The sequence below is a fragment of the Oncorhynchus kisutch genome, linkage group LG15 (genome assembly GCF_002021735.2).
Source record: "Oncorhynchus kisutch isolate 150728-3 linkage group LG15, Okis_V2, whole genome shotgun sequence".
Lineage (NCBI taxonomy): Eukaryota > Metazoa > Chordata > Actinopteri > Salmoniformes > Salmonidae > Oncorhynchus > Oncorhynchus kisutch.
The window spans coordinates 63,035,532-63,055,654 of NC_034188.2; the positions used below are offsets into that span (position 1 = coordinate 63,035,532).

Genomic DNA, 20,123 nt, shown 5'->3' on the forward strand with positions numbered 1-20,123 from the left:
TTCAAGTGCAGTTGCAGTCAAGCGCTATGATGAAACTGGCTCTTATGAGGACCACCACAGGAAAGGAAGACCCAGAGTTACTTGTGTAACTCTGTTGTTGTATGTGTCGAATTGCTACGCTTTATCTTGGCCAGGTCGCAGTTGCAAATGAGAACTTGTTCTCAACTAGCCTACCTGGTTAAATAAATGTGAAATAAAAACTTCTGCTGCAGAGGATAAGTTCATTAGAGTTAAATGCACCTCAGATTGCAGCCCAAATAAATGCTACAGAGTTCAAGTAACAGACACATCTCAACATCAACTGTTCAGAGGAGACTGCGTCAATAGGGCCTTCATGATCGAATTTCTGCAAAGAAACCACTACTAAAGGGCATCAATAAAAAGAAGAGACTTGCTTGGGTCAAGGAACACGAGCATCAGATGAACTGTCCTCCACAATCACCCAACCTCAACCCAATTGAGATGGTTTGGGATGAGTTGGACCGTAGAATGAAGGAAAAGCAGCCAACAAGTGCTCAGCATATGTGGGAACTCCTTCAAGACTGTTGGAAAAGTATTCCTCATGAAGCTGGTTGAGAGAATGACAAGTGTGCAAAGCTGTCATCAAGTCAAAGGGTTGCTATAAAATATATTTTGATTTAACACTTTTTTGGTTACTACATGATTCCATATGTGTTATTTCATGGTTTTGATGTCTTCACTATTATTCTACAATGTAGAAAATAGTAAAAATAAAGAATAACCTTTGAATGAGTAGGTGTCCAAACTTTTGACTGGTACTGTTTATCTTGCATCTGGGGAAATTGTTTTATGTGCACGCACTACTGGTGAACCACATAGGTAAAAATCCTTGGAGTTGAAGAGCTTAAATGCTTACCAAAACTGACACCTGTCAGTGATAAGATTTTTTTGGGGAAAGAAAATCATACAAAAGAAGAGGCCATGTTTTATTTTTCTTCTTAACAGGAGAGCCTATTGGAACTGATCTCACAGTGGTGTTTTGAGAAACATGTTACAAATAAAGCCTGGACAAATTGGTAAAACTAATCTTTGGACTGAGATCAGACTGGTGAGGCTGAGTCATAAATTTATAACAGTTATTTCTACACACACGCACATGACAACAATTACTTTATTTTCATAGACATCAAGTGAGGTGGGTGGTACTGGAAGAAAAGAGACACAAATTCTGTCACAATATCCCCAAAGTTTCCTTCTACCCCTCTCTGACCCCCCCCCCCCCCCCCCCCAACCCACTCTCCATCTTTCTCATTCCCTCTCTCCCCTGTAGAACCCAACCCTCAACACACAACAAACGCTGGCCACATCAGAGGCAGCTCGGGGGGGTGGGAAAGGGGTCTGTGATTCCGGCACGCCGCGGGCATTAGCGGGAAAGTAATTAGGGTAAAAAGTTCAACCACAGCTCCATGTCTGCAGCACTGCCAGAAATACATTTCCTCCTCATTCAGTACCGTACACCACCAACAAGCATATTGGAAACACATTGCCCCGCCAGTGTGTGTGTGAGAGAGAGAGAACGCTTGCAAAAATCCCTTGGTAAACCGCTAGAGTTTGACGTACCAGTGCGTCAATCTAAGTAACGTAATAAAAAATTCAGCATCACAATCAATCTGTTTTTTTGCATGGGCGCCCTTTCTTGCATCCAAACGGTTTGGCCTAAAAACTAACATGACCATCCTATAGAAAGGGGAGACTCTTGCGAACTGGACGGTGTTCTCCGTTTTGCTCTACGGCCCCCAGAAGTGTCACAGGACTTGTCTACAAGTAACCCATAAAAATTAATGGAATTATGGAGGAAGTGTGTGTCAAAGACAAAGGGTAAAATAATTCCTGAGTTTTCTCCTCGATATAGAACAGACCCTTCATAACCTTATTCCTTATGACTGAATTTTTTACCTTTCTTTCCCTTTATTAATATGTTATTCAATGTGTTTCTATGTGTTTCTATGGTGGTAAAGGCCGAATTCAATATTACATCAAAAATATATTTTTTATATATACCTAAAGCGGTCCTAAAACACAAAATCATAGTCAAACGTTCCATGGTATGACCTTCTTAAAACAATTTCATTTGTCAGCTTAGAATAACAATAACAAAAGAGAGCCTAATAATAAAGATGAGATGGACAGGAGTTCAACCTCCTCACCATTACTGACAGCAGTGGAGTGGACATGAATATTTATCATCGAAAACACATGCCTTGTATTTAATGCACTTCTTGTTAGTTCACTGTTCGCCAATTTTCTGTCAGAGTTAAGTGGAAACATTTAAAACAAAAAACAGCATCTCGTCATGTGTGCATTCAGCTTTGACAGCTAAATGCACAGTTGTGTCAAATGCTCTAAATATCGTAGCATATCATATTAAAGTTCAAACAATGTACTCATAGCAGACTACCTACGAGGAAGATTCAACAACACGACAGGTCAGCCAGAAAGAGCATTATGAACCCACAGAAAATACTTTAAAACCAAGGTAATTCAACCTGTACGCTTTACACCAACATTCTTCATTGTCCAATACACAATATGTTGCCTCAGGGTGTATCTGCCAAGGAGTCCACTTTGTGATAAAACATGGAGTTGTTCTTTACTGTCAAGTGTCAGATGAGAATTGAATACTACTAAAGATATCACTATAAAATGAAAATATCACTGCATTATTAACACAAAAATGAACAACTACTCTTTGAATAAACCCTTGTCGGTTACAACACAAATAAAAGGTGGGCTACCCGTCCTGCAGCATCTTAAAAAAGAAAATATATATGGAAAACTGCTTTTAAACTCTTCAAAAGGCTTCACTTCAAAGGCTAGGGTCTTCCTATCCTTGGAGACCTCAAGTTATATGAGTGTCCCAGTCTGCACAGAACACACAGAGGACAGACAGCGCACAGATCTAAGCAGCAGTTAGCTGCACCTGGACTAGACTGTCTCAGAGGAACAGTCGGGAGGGGAAGGAAGACAAGAATCCATGACACAAGGACAAGATGGATGAATCCCAAATGGCAACATATTCCCCATGTAGTGCACTACTTTAGACAAGGGCCAACAGGGCTCAGGTCAAAAGTAGTGTACTATACAAGTAATATGGTAACATTTGAGACACACACTATGAGAGAGGAGACGGTGTGCTAAATAGCATAGCATCCCTAATGTCCATTTCTCACTCACATGCACAAAAACAGCTTCTTGGTGAAGAGAATGTATTGGTAACTAGAGGATACCTAGTTCAAATCCCAAGTGAGGTACAGTATACTAATGTTTTCTTTATGAGATTAGGTACTTAATCTGGTTTCCAGCCATTCACGGCTTGTCATCCTTAAACACACCAAAACTAATTGGGGTTGGAAATTACTGTGATATTGAGAGGAAAAATATACTACTTCCCCGAAATAGAAATAGGTGGCATATTAATACATAAGAACATAAATTCTAAGTTGCTGAACACCTTCAGTATCACAAAACTGAAATGCCCTGATTATATTTTCACATTAAATTGGTCATTAACAGTATGTAAAGCATACTGCACAAAAGCTGAATGAACGGTGGGCTGAAAATTATGCCTCATTGTGCGTGTAAATTTTTTTTTATACCTTTCACTTCGTACCACTGTGTTTAAACTCACTTCCTATTTGAAGGGGAAAACTAGCGAGGCAGAACATATTTTCATCTGACAGAAAACAGATGAGGAAGTCAAAATAAACGCTTCAAAATAAAGCCAGAGACTGCCCTCCGTTAGCGCTGAGTGAGTGAGTGTGAGATGTGTGTGTATAAGTCTAAATGTAAGTGTGTGGGCTAAAATTAAAAAGGAGGTTTAGATGAGATTACAGGCATTCCCGTTTCCACAGATGGCCAGTACAAAAGGTTCTGGAATGATTTCATCAGAACTCTTAAAAATAAGAACACGACATTCCCACCCACAAATTGAAAACAAACAAAAGTAGGAAATAAATCAAATGTCCCTGTTAGAGCTTTATTTCTCTCTTAATCAATTCTGTGGTTAGCTGGACCACAAAAGACCACACTGATCGTACACACACACACACACACATCATCGCTGTGTCCCCACTGGGAGGGGGTACGTGCGTGCATATCATGGTGACTAAAAGAACAGCCCAAAGGCCTCACGCTGGCTTCAAAAGCATCACTTCTCCAAAATCTGGTGCCTCTTTTAATACAAAGGCTCTGAGATTTACCATTTAATACACTTTAGAGGGATACCTTGCGTTTACCACTGCTAAACCTGTCATGAAAATAGCAATGAAAAGTACAGCTTAGTACCACAATAGGCTTTCATCTAAGTCTCTTTGAAAATGTTTAGTGGAATGAGTGGGGTTTTCCCTGCAATACTGTAATTAATATCAAGGCATTAGGTGACAGGATTATTATTTTTTTGGGTGACAACAGGACTTAGTGGATAAAGCATTAAGAGAAGGACAAATTAGGGACATGACATTATCTCTTTTTTAGGATCAATCTTGCTTTGTTGTTGTCGGGTGTCATTTCAAATTACACATAGCTTATATCTTCCTGCATTAGATTAAAAACTGTGTGCTAAATGTGTCTAATGAATAATGAGATATCAAGGACACGACACCGGCCTTGTTGGTGAGGTGTGAAAAGCCTAGACTCAAAGCCGTGAGTTTTAAAGGACAGGTCCGTGGGAGGTTCACAGGGGCCAGCTGGAGGGCCGTGGCCTGGTGCTGAAACCATAATCTCTTGAAAGGCCCAGCACCTAAAACACTGGTCATGATAAATATTGAATTAAATAAATGTAGAAAGGAGGCAAGAAAAACATGCATCCTATCCACCTATACTGGTGATGACGGTTTCCAGGTCACTACTGGCTACCGTCTGTGGTAGGTAGCCATGGTGACCATTGTCACCCTCGGGGGAGTCTCCATGAGTTCCGGGCCAGCCGGAACCCTCAGAAAATATGAATCCATCCATAGTCTCCATGGTGACAGAACACTTTATTTGTCAAAAATAAATAATAAAATCATGCCCACATCCTCTGTGCATCTGGAGATTTGGGGGTGGGTGTACAGGGTAGGAAGATTGGGGGGTTGTAAATGTCAGGGGCTCTGCTGACAAGAGCTTTTTGCCTGCCCAGACACTTCATCCACAGTTCCCAAACTCAGAGGTTATGTCCCAAATGACATCCTATTCCCTAAAAGTGCAATACTTTTGACCAAAGCCCTATGGTCCCTGGTCAAAAGTAGTGCACTAGTCAGGGAATAGGGTGCCATTTGGGACAGAACAGTGAGAACAAAAGCAGGCTTCTTCTTCACTGCTGAACTTTTACCCTGGGAGTGTGTGTATGCTCCCACTCTGAAAAACACCCACAAACAGTTAAGATGCCTCTACCCCCTGCCTCTGTGATTTGCATTCATTGACAAAGAGCAGTCTTAAATGTTCTGAATGTTAATACCAGCGGACCTAATTAAATAATTTATATAATAACAACGACCAGCAGCAGCAGGGGCTGGAAACACAAATCCTTTCCAGACACTATGTGAGGAGAGGAGGAGCAGGAAGACCAGAGCCCAGGGGCGGATACAGTATGGCACACAGGCATTCTTCACTAATTCCCCCACCAACCCAACTGGCACTGGCGCAGTGCATGAAGGGACACACATGTACTTTGCTGTCAGGAAAATCACTAGATCCATACATTGTTTTGGCTTAACGCATAATCCTTTCCATTGATAAAATGATGTTGAGTGGGTCTGGCTAGAAGCCCACAAATACAAGGATAGACACACATGCTTTTCCCCCTTTCTGGGTTTCCTTTAATTTGCAAATCTTGTAATCTAAGCCTCGAGCTGACTGAACCAACTTCTAAACCAGCGCTGCTCTCTCGGCCAAGACTCCAATCTGTTTTCCATTTAAGTGTCAAGCCGGCATCCTTTTTGCTGGTTGACAAAAGCTGTTATTTTAAAATGATTATATGCAAAAAATTGAGTGAGGACCTTTGTAAATTTACTAATGTCCTGAATGGAAAAACTGTTCTGTGGCCATAGGGTAGTCCTCTCTTCTTTTAATGTAGTGTTATTTACCAAACACCTCTGTCGGTCGGGAGTCAGGATGGCCCCAGCCTGGCTGTGTCATTCAGCCAGAGGTCAGGGTTTGGTCTTTTAAGCATCAAGAATGTTTTCAGCATTACTGCTGAGCGTCAGTCACCAGGTCAAGCAGCCAAACCCTCCCCGTCTGTAGCTCTCTCTCCGTGTCAGCCAGGACACAGCCAGAGCAGTGGTAGAGGCAGTACAGTGGTAGACGAGGCAGTAGAGAATCGGTGGCAGAGGCAGTAGAGGAGGAGGCAGCTTTACTTTGAAAACTTGGGGAAGGTGGTCTCCATCAAAGCCCAGCCGAAGACAGACTTCCTTATTTCATTTCCCAGGAAGGAAATATCGAGTTAAATGTTTCGATGTTCTGGAAGAGGAGCAGGGACAAGGGGAGGGGAAAAGGGGAGGTCATGGCAACGTATGGAGAGAACAGACGCCTGGGGTTCTCTCTCTTCACCAGGGGGGCTTTGATGGCTCTTATTACGTAGGACAAATTATAGGCTTTCAAATGTACTTAAGATTTGTACCTTGTAACGTCTGAACGTCACGCAGTACAACTAAGGGCCCTAGCCTGTCTTTCCCTTCCCACACATTTTAATAAAGATCGACTCTGGTGACAGAGAAAGGACATTCCATTACCACATGGAAGTTTCACATCTTCTCCTCTCATCTCCTCCTCCTGCTCTTCTAACCTCTCCTCCCATCTCCTCGCTCCTTTTCTGCCTCGCCATGCAGCCAGATTGGCTTATCCAAGTCTGGTAAATTAGCAAGGAAAGTCAACCTAAAATCACCCAAAATGACTTACTAATGCGCTGCTTTGTGTCAGTTCTTGCAGACCTGATTATTTCTAGTAAAAGATCAAAAGTATTTGACTTGTTGCTCCATTGTTAACCAGGCATGTGACGTGACTGGAAGGAAGGAAGGAAGGATGGGGAAAGGGAACTCATGTTAAGGCGTTGTATGAAATGACAGTCTGATCTATATATAGTGCACTACTAAATAGGGTGTCATTGCAGACGTGGTCTGAGTATGCAAGTCACGTTGACATGTTGTGCAATCTGGTGCCACTGTGAGTCTGTCTGAGTGACCAATCAGTGAGATGGAGGCCAGAGAAATAGAACGACTAGACCAGAAATGAGTCCATCATCATACATATACTAACTTCTGAGACGCTCGAAAACTGGGGGCGCCCAATAAAATAAAACTATGCCTGGTCGCCAACTGACGCACATCACTCCTACCAGTGGTCATGGTCACCAGCAGCCATGGTTAGCACATGTGGAAACTGGATTACAAGTGTGTGTGGCGTAGTTCAACTTTGACCCAACCAGAGAAAGGCTTTAGAGCTAATGGACTGTAACTCTAATGATGTCATCAGGAAAAATCAACTCTTTCAACATGGGAAAGACTTGGGCTTGTACATAGAATCACATTATCGGATCTCTAGGGGCTTGTACTGTAAAAAGCAGTTTGTGGATTCAGTTAGATACCACCCTCCTAAGCATATCTCCCAGCAATGTCATGAGAAATGTGTACTGTACTCACCCAGAGGACCCGGTACTTTTGCACACCCCCAGGAGAGGCCTTTTGTCCGCAAAACTATCAATCATCAGCGGACCTAGAAGAAGAAGAAGAAAGGGGAGAAGAAGAAGAAAGGGGAGAAGAAGAAGAAAGGGGAGGAGAAGAAGAAAGGGGAGGAGAAGAAGAAAGGGGAGGAGAAGAAGAAAGGGGAGGAGAAGAAGAAAGGGGAGGAGAAGAAGAAAGGGGAGAAGAAGAAAGGGGAGGAGAAGAAGAGGGAGAAGAAGAAAGGGGAGGAGAAGAAGAAAGGGGAGAAGAAGAAGAAAGGGGAGAAGAAGAAGAAAGGGGAGAAGAAGAAGAAAGGGGAGGAGAAGAAGAAAGGGGAGAAGAAGAAGAAAGGGGAGGAGAAGAAGAAAGGGGAGAAGAAGAAAGGGGAGAAGGAGAAGGAAAAAAAGGGGGAGGTGAAGGAGAGAGAGAGAAGATGATGATGATGAGGGACTGACAGAGAGCAGTGATCATTCATCATTAGGGGGCCCTATGCATGTGAGAAAGGCCTGTTGTGTAGTGTGCCCAGTCCAGCTGGCCAGAGCCACCCACTCCACTTAACTAGCACTACTGTAGCAGGATGCGTGTTGATTACATTACTACAGCAGCTCTGTAATCAAATGATACCCCCTAAAAAATTCTGAAGAGATGGACTCCCGAGTGGCGCAGTGGTCTAAGGACACTAGAGATCCTGGTTCGAGTCCAGGCTATGTCAGCCGGTTGCGACCGGGAGAGCCATGGGACGGTGCACAATTGGCCCAGCGTTGTCCGGGTTAGGGTGGCAGGGATGTCCTTGTCCCATCACACTCTAGCGACTCCTGTGGCGGGCCAGGCGCATGCATGCTAACGCGGTTGCCAGGTGTATGGTGTTTCCTCCGACACATTGGTGCTGCTGGCTTCCGGGTGAAGTGGGCATTGTGTCAAGAAGCAGTGCGGCTTGGCTGGGTTGTGTGTCGGAGGACGCATGGCTTTCGACCTTCATCTCTCCCGAGTCCGTACGGTAGTTGAAGAGAGACAATTGGACACCACGAAATTTGGGATAAAAAGGGGTAAAAAATATATAAATAAAAATTACACAAAATTCTGAAGAGGAAAAGGAGACAATATATAAAATAGAACATTACAGAAGTTGGACCGTCTCATTCCTGGCAACTTGGAGGAGAGGATAGAGTGAGATAGATTGACAGAGAACCCCTTCAAATCTGAGTAGGGTTCTTTTGTCTGCCTCTGTTTAATTCTTTGGGTTTGGGGCGAAATTACAGTATGGTAAAAGCCCAGTGGGCATATTTAGTTTCTTTCCCATAGGGCTCTGATCAAAGTAGTGCACTATGTAGGGAATAGGGTGCCATTTTCCCCTAATTGTCCCATTCCTAAAGATGGCGAGGGAGGGATGTGGTGTGTGCGCGTGCGTGTGTAGTGGGGGTCCAGATTGAAGAAGCTGTTAGGCCTGTGGAGGGGAGTAATTTAGCCCTGACAGTAATCAGTGTGAGTTCCTGTGGTGTGACCGTGCCGTGTGGGAGAGCCAATGTGCCGTCCTCAAACCCCTAACACTCCCAAACACAGCCTTTCTTCTGCACTCATATTTCTGTCATCAAACATCACAACGGGTCACCATATTGAGCTGTAGGCAAATATAATTTCCCCAAAAGACCAAAGGGTTTCATTTGAACAATGCATTTAGGAAAATAAACAGTTTCTGTAAATACAGTCAGGGGGAAAATGATCTAAGATTCCTTCATGACTAGTGTTGACTATGCTTTGATTATGAGTAGACTGTAATTTTAGAGATATAATATAGCTCCATTTCAAACTCGACATTTGTATGTTTGACTGTTGAGTGTGTGTTTATCTCATTTATAGAGGAAGGCAAGTCTGTACTGAAGCAAACATGTTTGCTGTTATAAATGATATAATTTCCAGAGCCATTTCAGTAATTAGTCCCTTTACATGGAGGCTGGGCCTCTGGGTCATCTGAGTTCAGGTCCAACACAATACTATTACTACATCCATTCTACTGTTCAAGAGACCAACAGAAGGCTCATACTGTACATATTAGGATGACTTGTCATCAATGCTCATCTATTGTACTGTGAATCCCATTGGTATATATGGCCTATACCAGAAGACGGAAAAAAAGAGCATAGGTTACAAACTCTGGGATGCTGGACAGATAAACGGATCGCTCTCTTCGGAAAAACACCACTTCCTCCTCTATTCCAGGAAGGGGCCTTTTGACTTATTTGAACCGACACCTATTTTCAGGACTTTCCAAACCCGCCCACCCAGGATCCCGACTGAAACAATTGGTCTTTTAACAGCTGCCACAGAGCAACAGTGTTTGCGCCGGCTGCGTCTAACAGATTGCAATCAGTGTCTCTCGCTCTCTCCCCCCGCTACTCTGGTAGTACAATTCATTTTTATTTTAGCAGTCAGAGAATCGTTCCCCTCATGTGTTGGGTATCTGCTGCTTCTTATTACTGTTGGTGGCTTTCATCCCTGTCCAGGGCCCTTTCAATGCTGTCATTGTGCATTGTTGAAATCTGCCAAAGGACCGGAACACAGAGCGAGAACAAAAAGCTGATTTTCTCACCAGAACGCCACATGCTAGCGTTTTGTGCTTTTCACTTAATTTCTGAATTATACCTGCAGTGACAGCAAATTCAAACTTCATGCCTAGAGAATAACTAATTGGCAGAACGAGGGAAATCCAATTGTATATGGGTTTAAGAGGATGTGAATGCTTACGGTCTTATATTAGATACAACGGTGTGTCTGTGAGGGTGGTCCATAGGCAACCTAGAGGTGATATGTCCCCTCTGCTTTCCATTGAAGTCTCTGATTGAACATGATTAGATCAGAACCTTGGACATGTTTTTCCCTGGCCTGCTTCTCTTCCATACCTAACCTTTAGAAATGCTATTACCCCTGTAATACAATGGGGCCAATGAGTGACTTGAGAGAGGGAGAGATATAAATGGTGGGCGGGGGGCTCACCAGAGCTCTGTCACTTCATTCTGAGCCAGTGGGGGCCAGGCCAACAGTATGATTGAGGCCAGGACTGCCTTTAATATTAAGATAGGAACAGGAAGAGAGGGGACGCTGGCATGGGGCTTCTGACTATTAACAAACAGGTAGTCTTTAATTAACCCATGACATATCACAGCAAACACACACACGCCACATCCTCAAACAACAAATTGTGCCACACTTAACTTAGTTTCAAGAGCGGTCCTTGAGCACTGGCGAGAACTGATTTGAGCTATAAGTGATTTAATTTTTTCGGGGGAGGAGAGGCCGTGTTGAAAACCCACATCAGAGGAATAACAAGACCAATGTGCTTCAAAAACACATACATTTAACTGCAGAGCGTTTTTTCTAATACTTTGCATATTGGGTGGACACATATTGACTGAAGTGGACAGAGAGGAGGTTCATGTGGCATGACAAGCTGAAAACAGCCAAGCTTTTCTACTGATTTCTAGAACGAAAGCATCTTGAGGACCTGAGTCCCTGGGAACAATCGCTTACAATGTGCATCACACTCAGATGGTCTGATGTGAACGTGTAGAATGACAGAAATACAAGACTGGGAAACGTTAGGGTAGAGGTGAAAAATGGTAGAGGTAGGCAGGTTGATAGATACTCACTGATATGGGGCGCTGGCAGGATGTGGGCAGCTCTCACAGGTCCGTGGCGCACAGAGAAAAGCTCCTGGGCCTCCCCACCCAGCTACAACAGAGAGGGGGGGGGGGGGGGGGGGGGGGGAGTAGAGCAAGTTCAACAACAATGTAAGAACAAGTAAATGTAACAAGTCAAAAGTAGTGTCACCAGTGAAAAGTCAAATGCTTTGAGACTATTTTACAGTGGCTGGCCAGCTTTCTCTCGCCGTCCTTCTGACATAAATCCATACAATGAACGCTCAGTCTAAGACCACTCTCTATTACTCTGATTTCTTATAAATAAAGGAAAGGAAATGTAACAAATGTATTTAAAAAGAGGACATTGTTGTTGTACGGTTGTTGCGGTGTAGTTTTGTCAAAAACACTTGGCCAAGCAAACACCAGCTGAACAGAGGGAATAGAGCTAGGCATGGGGACAAGCCCACCTATACAATGCTAGGGTAAACATTTCATATAAAACCGTTAACAGTTTGCCATAGTCAGCAGGGCTGGAGTTGTTCTTTCTGATGATAATAAACTCCATGCGTTCGGTGAGGTGACCACTAGTTCTTTACGAGGCTGCTCCGATAATCAATACGGCCATACTTCTGATTAAGCCTCAGCGTAATGATAAGAATTATCAACGCTACACAACCACAAACTTAAAGCTCCGGTTTGGATGGAGGCTAAAGGGCTAAGAAGTCGGCAGCAGGGCAAAGTCAAAAGACAATGTGGGGGCCCCTAGCTGGAACAAAGAGAGATTTGTTCACACTGGGAAAAAAATAAAAAAATCTATTCCAACTGCGTGGAAAGGGGCTTGTCAAGGAGGAAGGGGGCCCTAGAGGGAGAGGAAGGGGAGCACTAAAGGGAGTGGAGGAGGGGCTGGTGGTTGAAGTGCCAACCAAACCGTAGTGAAAGCTACCAACAAAGGTCCCCAAAGCATTCCGATGCAAACGAGCAGCCTACTCTTTCTTTCTGTGACAGAGCCAACGGGACAGAGCAGACTGCGGTGTCGCCTGGCTGGCAAGACCAGCAGTCTGATAACCAGACAGCTCAGCTAATTGGTTTCAAAAGCGCTATGACTGATGCCAAAAATACTTTTAAAATGCTTTGAACAGAACTGAAATCAAACATAGCCTACATACAGTATCTGAAGTAAAGAATAACATGTTAGCAGCTGGATAGTGTTCAGGAAATAGTGTTCCCACATTGACATGTTGAATGAACATGGCCGCCACACCTGTTGTTCACCCAGCGTGTACTGTGTAGGCCTATATCCCCTGTCATTCTGAGAAGCTGCAGTATCTATAGCTGGAGGTCACCAATAGATCAGAGGTTATTGTAGGTTGCTTCCTGTCTTTACTGTTGTATCAGATGCAATGAGAACTGTTCATGGAATTAAAGTGGTAGCTGTGCCCCTGTTCGAGGCTCCAGAGATGCTAGGTCATCCCCTGCATTAGGCCCCAGAGAGAGGCTTGGATAGTCAGGTCAGAACCCGTGCGTGGTCCGTGGTGGCTCTGACGCCTGTAATGGTGCATTGTCTTAAGCTCTAAGCTCCACTTTTGTGATGTTTTTTGTGTTAAATTACAGCGAAACGTGCATTATCACATTACTGTCACCATAATCCACGTGTCTTAAGTAGATAAGCACATCCGAGGATGAATGCTCTTTTGCGCAATTAGTCGCCTCTTTTCAAAGTGGTGGATCAGGCCATTGTTTTTATTAAAAGTGCAGCTCGGTCCAGTGGCATTAAACTAGAGCATCATAAACCACTAGCAGGTTAAAGGAGCACAGAGAGAGGGAATAAGTGGGACTATGGTGGGAGGATGGAGGATGGGTGGGATTCCTACAGCAAATGGAGTTGGAGAATAATGGAATTTGCTGGATTGTGTGTGGTGGGTGGGCGGGGGGTTAGGATAATGACAATATGGTGGGTATTGTGCATTACCCCACAGCTCATCCTTGCTTTACATGGCTCTGTGTGACAAGACAGCCAGCCAGGCATCAACAACATCAGTCTCTGCTTTCTGACATTACATTAGCTGCCTGTCTACACAGCAGCAATATGCCCAATTGCTTCTTTCTGTGTGTCTTTTTTTTTTAAATATATCATAATATTAATTCAATTCAATTCTGGGTCTGGGTGGGATGTTATTTGTGGAAACTAGTGTTGTACACTGTGTTTTAATCTCTGCATTACCCCTCAGTTGTAGACAGACAGACATGCATTCAGACAGGACACACGGCAAGGGCATATTGATGGTGGATGAATATGATCAATGAATCATATTCAACAAAATGAAATGCTTTTGGGGATCCTAAAACAGCTGATTTCAATTTTACCTTCCACCATGAGAGAGACATAACACTTGGTACTAAGGCCACAAGCGGAGGCCGTTTTCACTGTTGAGCTTCCAAACAGGCGGTGGACCAGCGGTGATAACTTCTCTCCCTCTTGGAAGCACATGAAGACAGGCTGATATTGTCCTTATCTGGGACTGTGGTTTAATAATAACAGCGCCCACACAGACACCTCTCTTCAAAGATGGTCATTTCCCCCAACACCTCTTCAGGCCAACAACTTGCCCACGGTAGTACGGGCCTCATCTGTCTGGGACAGGGCAGGCGACACCAATCCAGTCAAAGATCCCTCGCTGTCTGAGGGGACAGTAATGCACACACACACGGACGGTTGATATGCACATACACACTCTGTCGGGTGTCTGATGAGGAGTGTGTGTGTCTCTCCATGCAGTCAGTGCCATTACAGAGGGTGTAGGATTAGCGACTGTCAAAAAAACTTCACAGCTACTCAGGGTTCGAGACCGAGGTGCTATCATAACTTAATATGAACCCAGTGGTAAAACACATCCCGGAAACATGCCAAAACCACAGAAAAACCTCAAGAGGGGTAAGAGTGTGATATAAAGAGGAGCAACACCGCAACAGTATCAAGTGTATCGCCCAGTTGAGGCCAATTCCAATTCTACTCCTTGGTTGACTGGTATTGAAATGGAACTATACGGTACCCAACTCGAGAAGGTACTAGAATACTCTATATGTAGTGCAGCAGCACATCTGTAGCTAGCTGGCTATGGCTCCTCTCCTCATTTATTCTGGATGGTATTATGTAGGCTGGCTATGGCTCCTCTCCTCATTTATTCTGGATGGTATTATGTAGGCTGGCTATGGCTCCTCTCCTCATTTATTCTGGATGGTATTATGTAGGCTGGCTATGGCTCCTCTCCTCATTTATTCTGGATGGTATTATGTAGGCTGGCTATGGCTCCTCTCCTCATTTATTCTGGATGGTATTATGTAGGCTGGCTATGGCTCCTCTGCTCATTTATTCTGGATGGTATTATGTAGGCTGGCTATGGCTCCTCTCCTCATTTATTCTGGATGGTATTATGTAGGCTGGCTATGGCTCCTCTCCTCATTTATTCTGGATGGTATTATGTAGGCTGGTTATGGCTCCTCTCCTCATTTATTATGGATGGTATTATGTAGGCTGGCTAGTGTAGCACATCTGTAGCTAGCTGGCTATGGCCCTTGTCTCCTCATTTATTCTGGATGGTATTATGTAGGCTGGATAGCGTAGCACATCTGTAGCTAGCTGGCTATGGCCCTTGTCTCCTCATTTATTCTGGATGGTATTATGTAGGCTGGATAGCGTAGCACATCTGTAGCTAGCTGGCTATGGCCCTTGTCTCCTCATTTATTCTGGATGGTATTATGTAGGCTGGATAGCGTAGCACATCGGCAGCTAGCTGGCTATGGCCCTTGTCTCCTCATTTATTCTGGATGGTATTATGTAGGCTGGATAGCGTAGCACATCTGTAGCTAGCTGGCTATGGCCCTTGTCTCCTCATTTATTCTGGATGGTATTATGTAGGCTGGATAGCGTAGCACATCTGTAGCTAGCTGGCTATGGCCCTTGTCTCCTCATTTATTCTGGATGGTATTATGTAGGCTGGCTATGGCCCTTCTCTCCTCATTTATTCTGGATGGTATTATGTAGGCTGGCTATGGCCATTGTCTCCTCATTTATTCTGGATGGTATTATGTAGGCTGGATAGTGTAGCACATCTGTAACTAGCTGCATATAGTTCTTCTCTTCTTTAAGAGAGAAGAGGTGGGCTAACAACAGAGACGTTGTTCACAGCCACATCCCACCAGTGTGTGTGTGTCAGTCAGCCTCCAGTGTCAGTGTGTGGAGGGGGAAGTGTGTCATTTTCTTGGTGGCCTGTGGATGTTTAGAAAGGACTGATTAAGGACATAGGCTGTTTAGATCTCACAGGATGTATGTTAAGTTAGCGTGTTTCTGTGACAGCTTGCACGTGGAACCTGATAGTCCTAAATAGAGGCCTTTGCAGAATTGCAGGTTATTTGTTAAGTTGTAGAGCTGACAAAATTGTCCAATGATTTTACTAGATAATATCTCAGTTATTTTTTTCAGATAATCCTGGAAATGACTTTACTGTGGTTGAAAAATGAGTCAAAAGAACAGCTCTTTCAAAAAGCCTTTACATTTCCTCCTTGTAGGGCTTTGAAATTAAAATCAAAAGAATACAAATCTGAGTTTAACAAAAAAAAGTGCAGGAAAAACATTAATGCTATTTCCACACTTAGGTTTTTCCATGAGTGGTTTCTTACTTTATTTCAATCCATATTCCTCCTTAAATATTTGACCCTGGGATGATACCAGTCACAACACAAACCACCTTAAAAGAATATCAAAAGTCCTCCATCTTGTTGGCTACGTCTACCTCCTCAGTGACAGACGAGGAGAGAAGGAAATCAGTGGCCCTTCTCTCACCTCCAGCATTCTCCTCACATTGTGGAGGCCTGTGCATGTCTCTCTATTGTTCAAGTCTACTCAATGTGGGTGCACAATAGTGATGGGTCAAAGAAAATCGATACAGTTCCACATCGGGATATTGTTTTTAATGATATCACAATATTATTTGTCTTAGTCGGCTGTACCAAAACGCCAGTATTTTCTTTCAAAGTTTGTTCTCCATCTTCTTTTTAAACAGGGAACAATTTGTTTCAGCACTTTTATTTTCATGACTAATAAAAATGTTGATGTCCCTCTGCAGCAGACATATGGTGCTCAATTTGTTTGGAACATCGAATTGCAATAAAATCACAGTATCGAACACATAGAGAATCGCAACATATCGTATCGGCACCTAAGTATTGTGATAATATCGTATCGTGAGGTCCCTTGCAATTCCCAGCCGGAGTGCACAATAGGTGCTATGGTTCCTGTAATTATGGGACTTGGATAGAGTAGTGTCTTGTGTGACCCACCCAAACTGCTCATCAAATGTAAACAGCTCTATATTTAAAATGAAATATTTCAACACCAAAAACACAAAGATCTGTATTTCATATGTTAACAACCACAACACAGATCCTAGAGAAACTGTTGGTGCAGAAGTTGTCAAGACTTGTAATTGACTGGAGCATTTTATAAAGAAAATAACTGTTAACACCCTGGTCTATCCTGACATCTAGTGGGGGACAAGGAGTACTGCAAATGAGAAACAATAATGTCTGGGGTTTTTAACCTTTATTTAACGAGGCAAGTCAGTTAAGAACAAATTCTTATTTACAATGACGGCCAAAACCGTACGACGCTGGGCCAATTGTGTGTCGCCCTATTGGACTCCCAATCACGGCCTGGTTGTGATACAGCCTGGATTCGAACCAGGGTGTCTGTAGTGACGTCTCAAGCACTGTCTTAGAGAGAAGAGCCACTCGCGTGTCTGTTGTTGTTCAACATCTTTCTATTCAAAATGTATTTATACATCAGCAGATGTCACAAAGTGCTTATTCAGAAACCCAGCCTAAAACCCCAAACAGCAAGCTTCAACACCAACAACAGCACAGTAACAACAAAAACACTCACGGATATGCTCCAGATCTGCATCCCGTCTGCATAACCAATCATGAGGCAGAGGGGAGGGTCACTGCTGCCACTGTGCATCTCCAGGAACTCTGGGGAGCGGGACGTATCTGATGGACACACAGGGAAGTTAGACATTTATATTCAGTCAACTCTGTAGACTTATTCAAACTTATTTTGATTTCAATTCATATGATGAATTGACAATCAAACTAGAACTGCCTGACATAGATATTTACCATATTATGGCAAAACCAGTGAAGGGGGGGGGGGGGGGGGGCTCCTAATCAGAACCAGTGAAGGAAGGGGGTCCTAATCAGAACCAGTGAAGGGGGGGGGGGTCCTAATCAGAACAAGTGAAGGGGGGGGGGGCGTCAGTAACATCTTCCTGATATTGACCACCTTCCCATGTTGACTCCAATGCTTCCCACAGTTGTGTCAAGTTGGCTGGATGTCCTTTGGGTGGTGGACCATTCTTGATACACAGGGGAAACTTTTGAGCTTGGAAATACCCCATTCAAAGGCACTTAAATCTTGTCTTGCCCATTCCACCTCTGAATGGAACACATACACAATCCATGTCTCAATAAAAACCCTTCTTTAACCTGCCTCCTCCCCTTCATCTACACTGATTGAGGTGGATTTAACAAGTGACATCAATAAGGGATCACAGCTTTCACCTGGATTCACCTGGTCAGTCTGTGTCTTAGTCATTGTTCTTAATGTTTTGTACACTCAGTGTATAATCAGTCTATACGATACATTTGACTGCTTTGTTTGTTGCTGCTATCTAAATGGACTAATCCTTGTCTTTGTCGATCTCAAAAACCTTTGACTAAACTGTTTCATTTTCTAGAAGAATGGTTGGGGTTTAAGTGTTCCAGCTCATTCTTTTGAATAAATGTTTAACTCTAGCTACTTTGAAGGCGTGTCAACTCCAGACGTTTTTAATGTACATGAGCCATTGCTTCCGTATAAAACAATTTGCTTTACATTGAGCATGTAAAGAAGCAGGGCTGGAACAGTGAAGCTCTAAATTGAACGCCAAACAGAAGTCCTCTTCAAAAGGTTTGCGTAAATAACATTAAAGTGGTCGAAATTTTTATAAACACAGACAAAACACTGTGTCTAATCAACACAGCTGTTGTCAGATTGAGGGAGAGATCTGGCGCGCACACACACACAGACTTGTGCCATTGAGATACATCAGACCTGTCACTCAAAGTCCTTACAAGAAATGAACCATCAAATGGTTCGCAAACAACGCCTGCCAAAGGAACTATTCATGTGTCACATTTAAACAGTTTTCTACCCAGGAATTCTAACAAGAGGCCACTTATCAGCATATTTCAGTAAACTCATAATATTCAAGAACCTGTTTATATATGGTTTAATCTAATCTGTGGATTTAAAATACCAGATAATATGAAGCAAGTTACCACTTGTTATCAAAATGTGTATGCCCTCCAAGGTTGAACACAACACAGTCAAGGGGGGGGAAGCTTTGAAACTGTTCTTGGACTTACCATTGATGTCGGCTTTCTCAAATCTGACCCAAACTATTTTCTCTTTTTCATCAGTTGGGGGTGCGCCAGTGTATGCCTTGAATTTGGACAAAAGACAAGTAGGAGATGAGGACAACAATTTATCAGATTAAATTACTGCACTCTGTTAATGTCATAGAATGACCTATTAAAACTTTAATAAGATAAATTGTGATTCAGTTAATCCTATACTTCAACTCTCTCCGCTGTATAAAAACACCATTGACAGCCTGAGTAAGTCAATCTGAATAAGGGTAACATGTAATAAACATTTCTGTTACTGTAGAAAAGATGACAATCAATGGAAACAGTCTTACCTGAGGGACCACATCTTGGAGGAAGGTCACAACACTCTCCATATACGACTGCTCACTGTAATAACACAAGAGCATTACCTTGTTGAATGTGTACACCTATGAGTAGAATATTTGTAGTGTATGCATAGGTATAAGTATTGTCTTTGCACTTAATTCAGCTAAATTGGTTGTAGTTAACACTTTCTGTTATGCACTCCCCACCTCAAAAAGTAGCCAAGGAAATATACTGAACCAGATCATATTGATCTATAGCACTGAAGCATATGTCTGAAACGGATGGTCAATAACAACCATCATGGGACTAGCTGTTAGGCAATGTCATGTCTTTGCAAGGGGAAACTTGTGTAAGTAGGTAGACCAGACATCTCAGGTGCAATAGCTGAAAGCCTATTATTGTGTGTTTATTGTGTGTGTCCTTACGTGGCAGCTTGTGCTCGCACCACAACCCCTCCAGCACAGCGGCTTGGTCTGCGCGGAGATTCTGATGCCATTCTGTCTCCAAGTCTTTATTCTACAGAGGAAAGAACATGGCGATTACAATCCGGTAATAGCTAGGTTTAATTTATGTCTCTGTCTCCATAAAGGTTGAGACTAGTAGACTTTCATATAGGATGTAGAATGGTCACGAAAGATCTTGAACAGATTCCTACCACTTTTGGTTGTACTAATAGAACATTTTGTACTACAAAATGTAGGCCTAACGGTACACCTGATAGTCAACACAGTAAACCTCAACTCGCCCCGAAAAACCTGCCTAATATAACCATGATTAGGACCAAATCATTACATTCAGTAACTAGGATGAAAGTCTGTTTCTTATTTTCAATACATTTGCTGTATCACATATGAATTTGAGCTTGATTACCTTCGCTACATTAAATTATCTGAAAGTTATTAAAGCAACAAAAAAAATGAGAATTCTGTTAATTGTCTACAGCTCAGCGTACAAAACACCATAGTCCCCTCCAAGCCCATCACCAAGCTAAGGTCCCTGGGACTGAACACCCCTCTTTGCAACTGGATCCTGGACTTGCTGA

The 20,123-nt window shown here is 43.1% G+C and overlaps 1 protein-coding gene across 8 annotated transcripts in view; it reads right to left on the reverse strand.

Moving 5' to 3' along the window:
- The window catches only part of LOC109905648 (BCAS3 microtubule associated cell migration factor), a 405,490-nt gene that overhangs the window by 383,213 nt on the left and 2,154 nt on the right, over window positions 1-20,123 (reverse strand). For all 8 annotated transcript variants that reach the window (XM_031790754.1, XM_031790752.1, XM_020503154.2 and 5 more), the window contains exons 2-7: window positions 19,507-19,597; window positions 19,087-19,141; window positions 18,752-18,827; window positions 17,229-17,335; window positions 11,300-11,381; window positions 7,635-7,707 (exon numbers count right to left, since the gene is read on the reverse strand). In XM_031790754.1, the coding sequence (XP_031646614.1) occupies window positions 7,635-7,707; window positions 11,300-11,381; window positions 17,229-17,335; window positions 18,752-18,827; window positions 19,087-19,141; window positions 19,507-19,577 (464 nt within the window). In that variant the 5' untranslated portion in view covers window positions 19,578-19,597. The remainder of the gene's footprint in view (window positions 1-7,634; window positions 7,708-11,299; window positions 11,382-17,228; window positions 17,336-18,751; window positions 18,828-19,086; window positions 19,142-19,506; window positions 19,598-20,123) is intronic.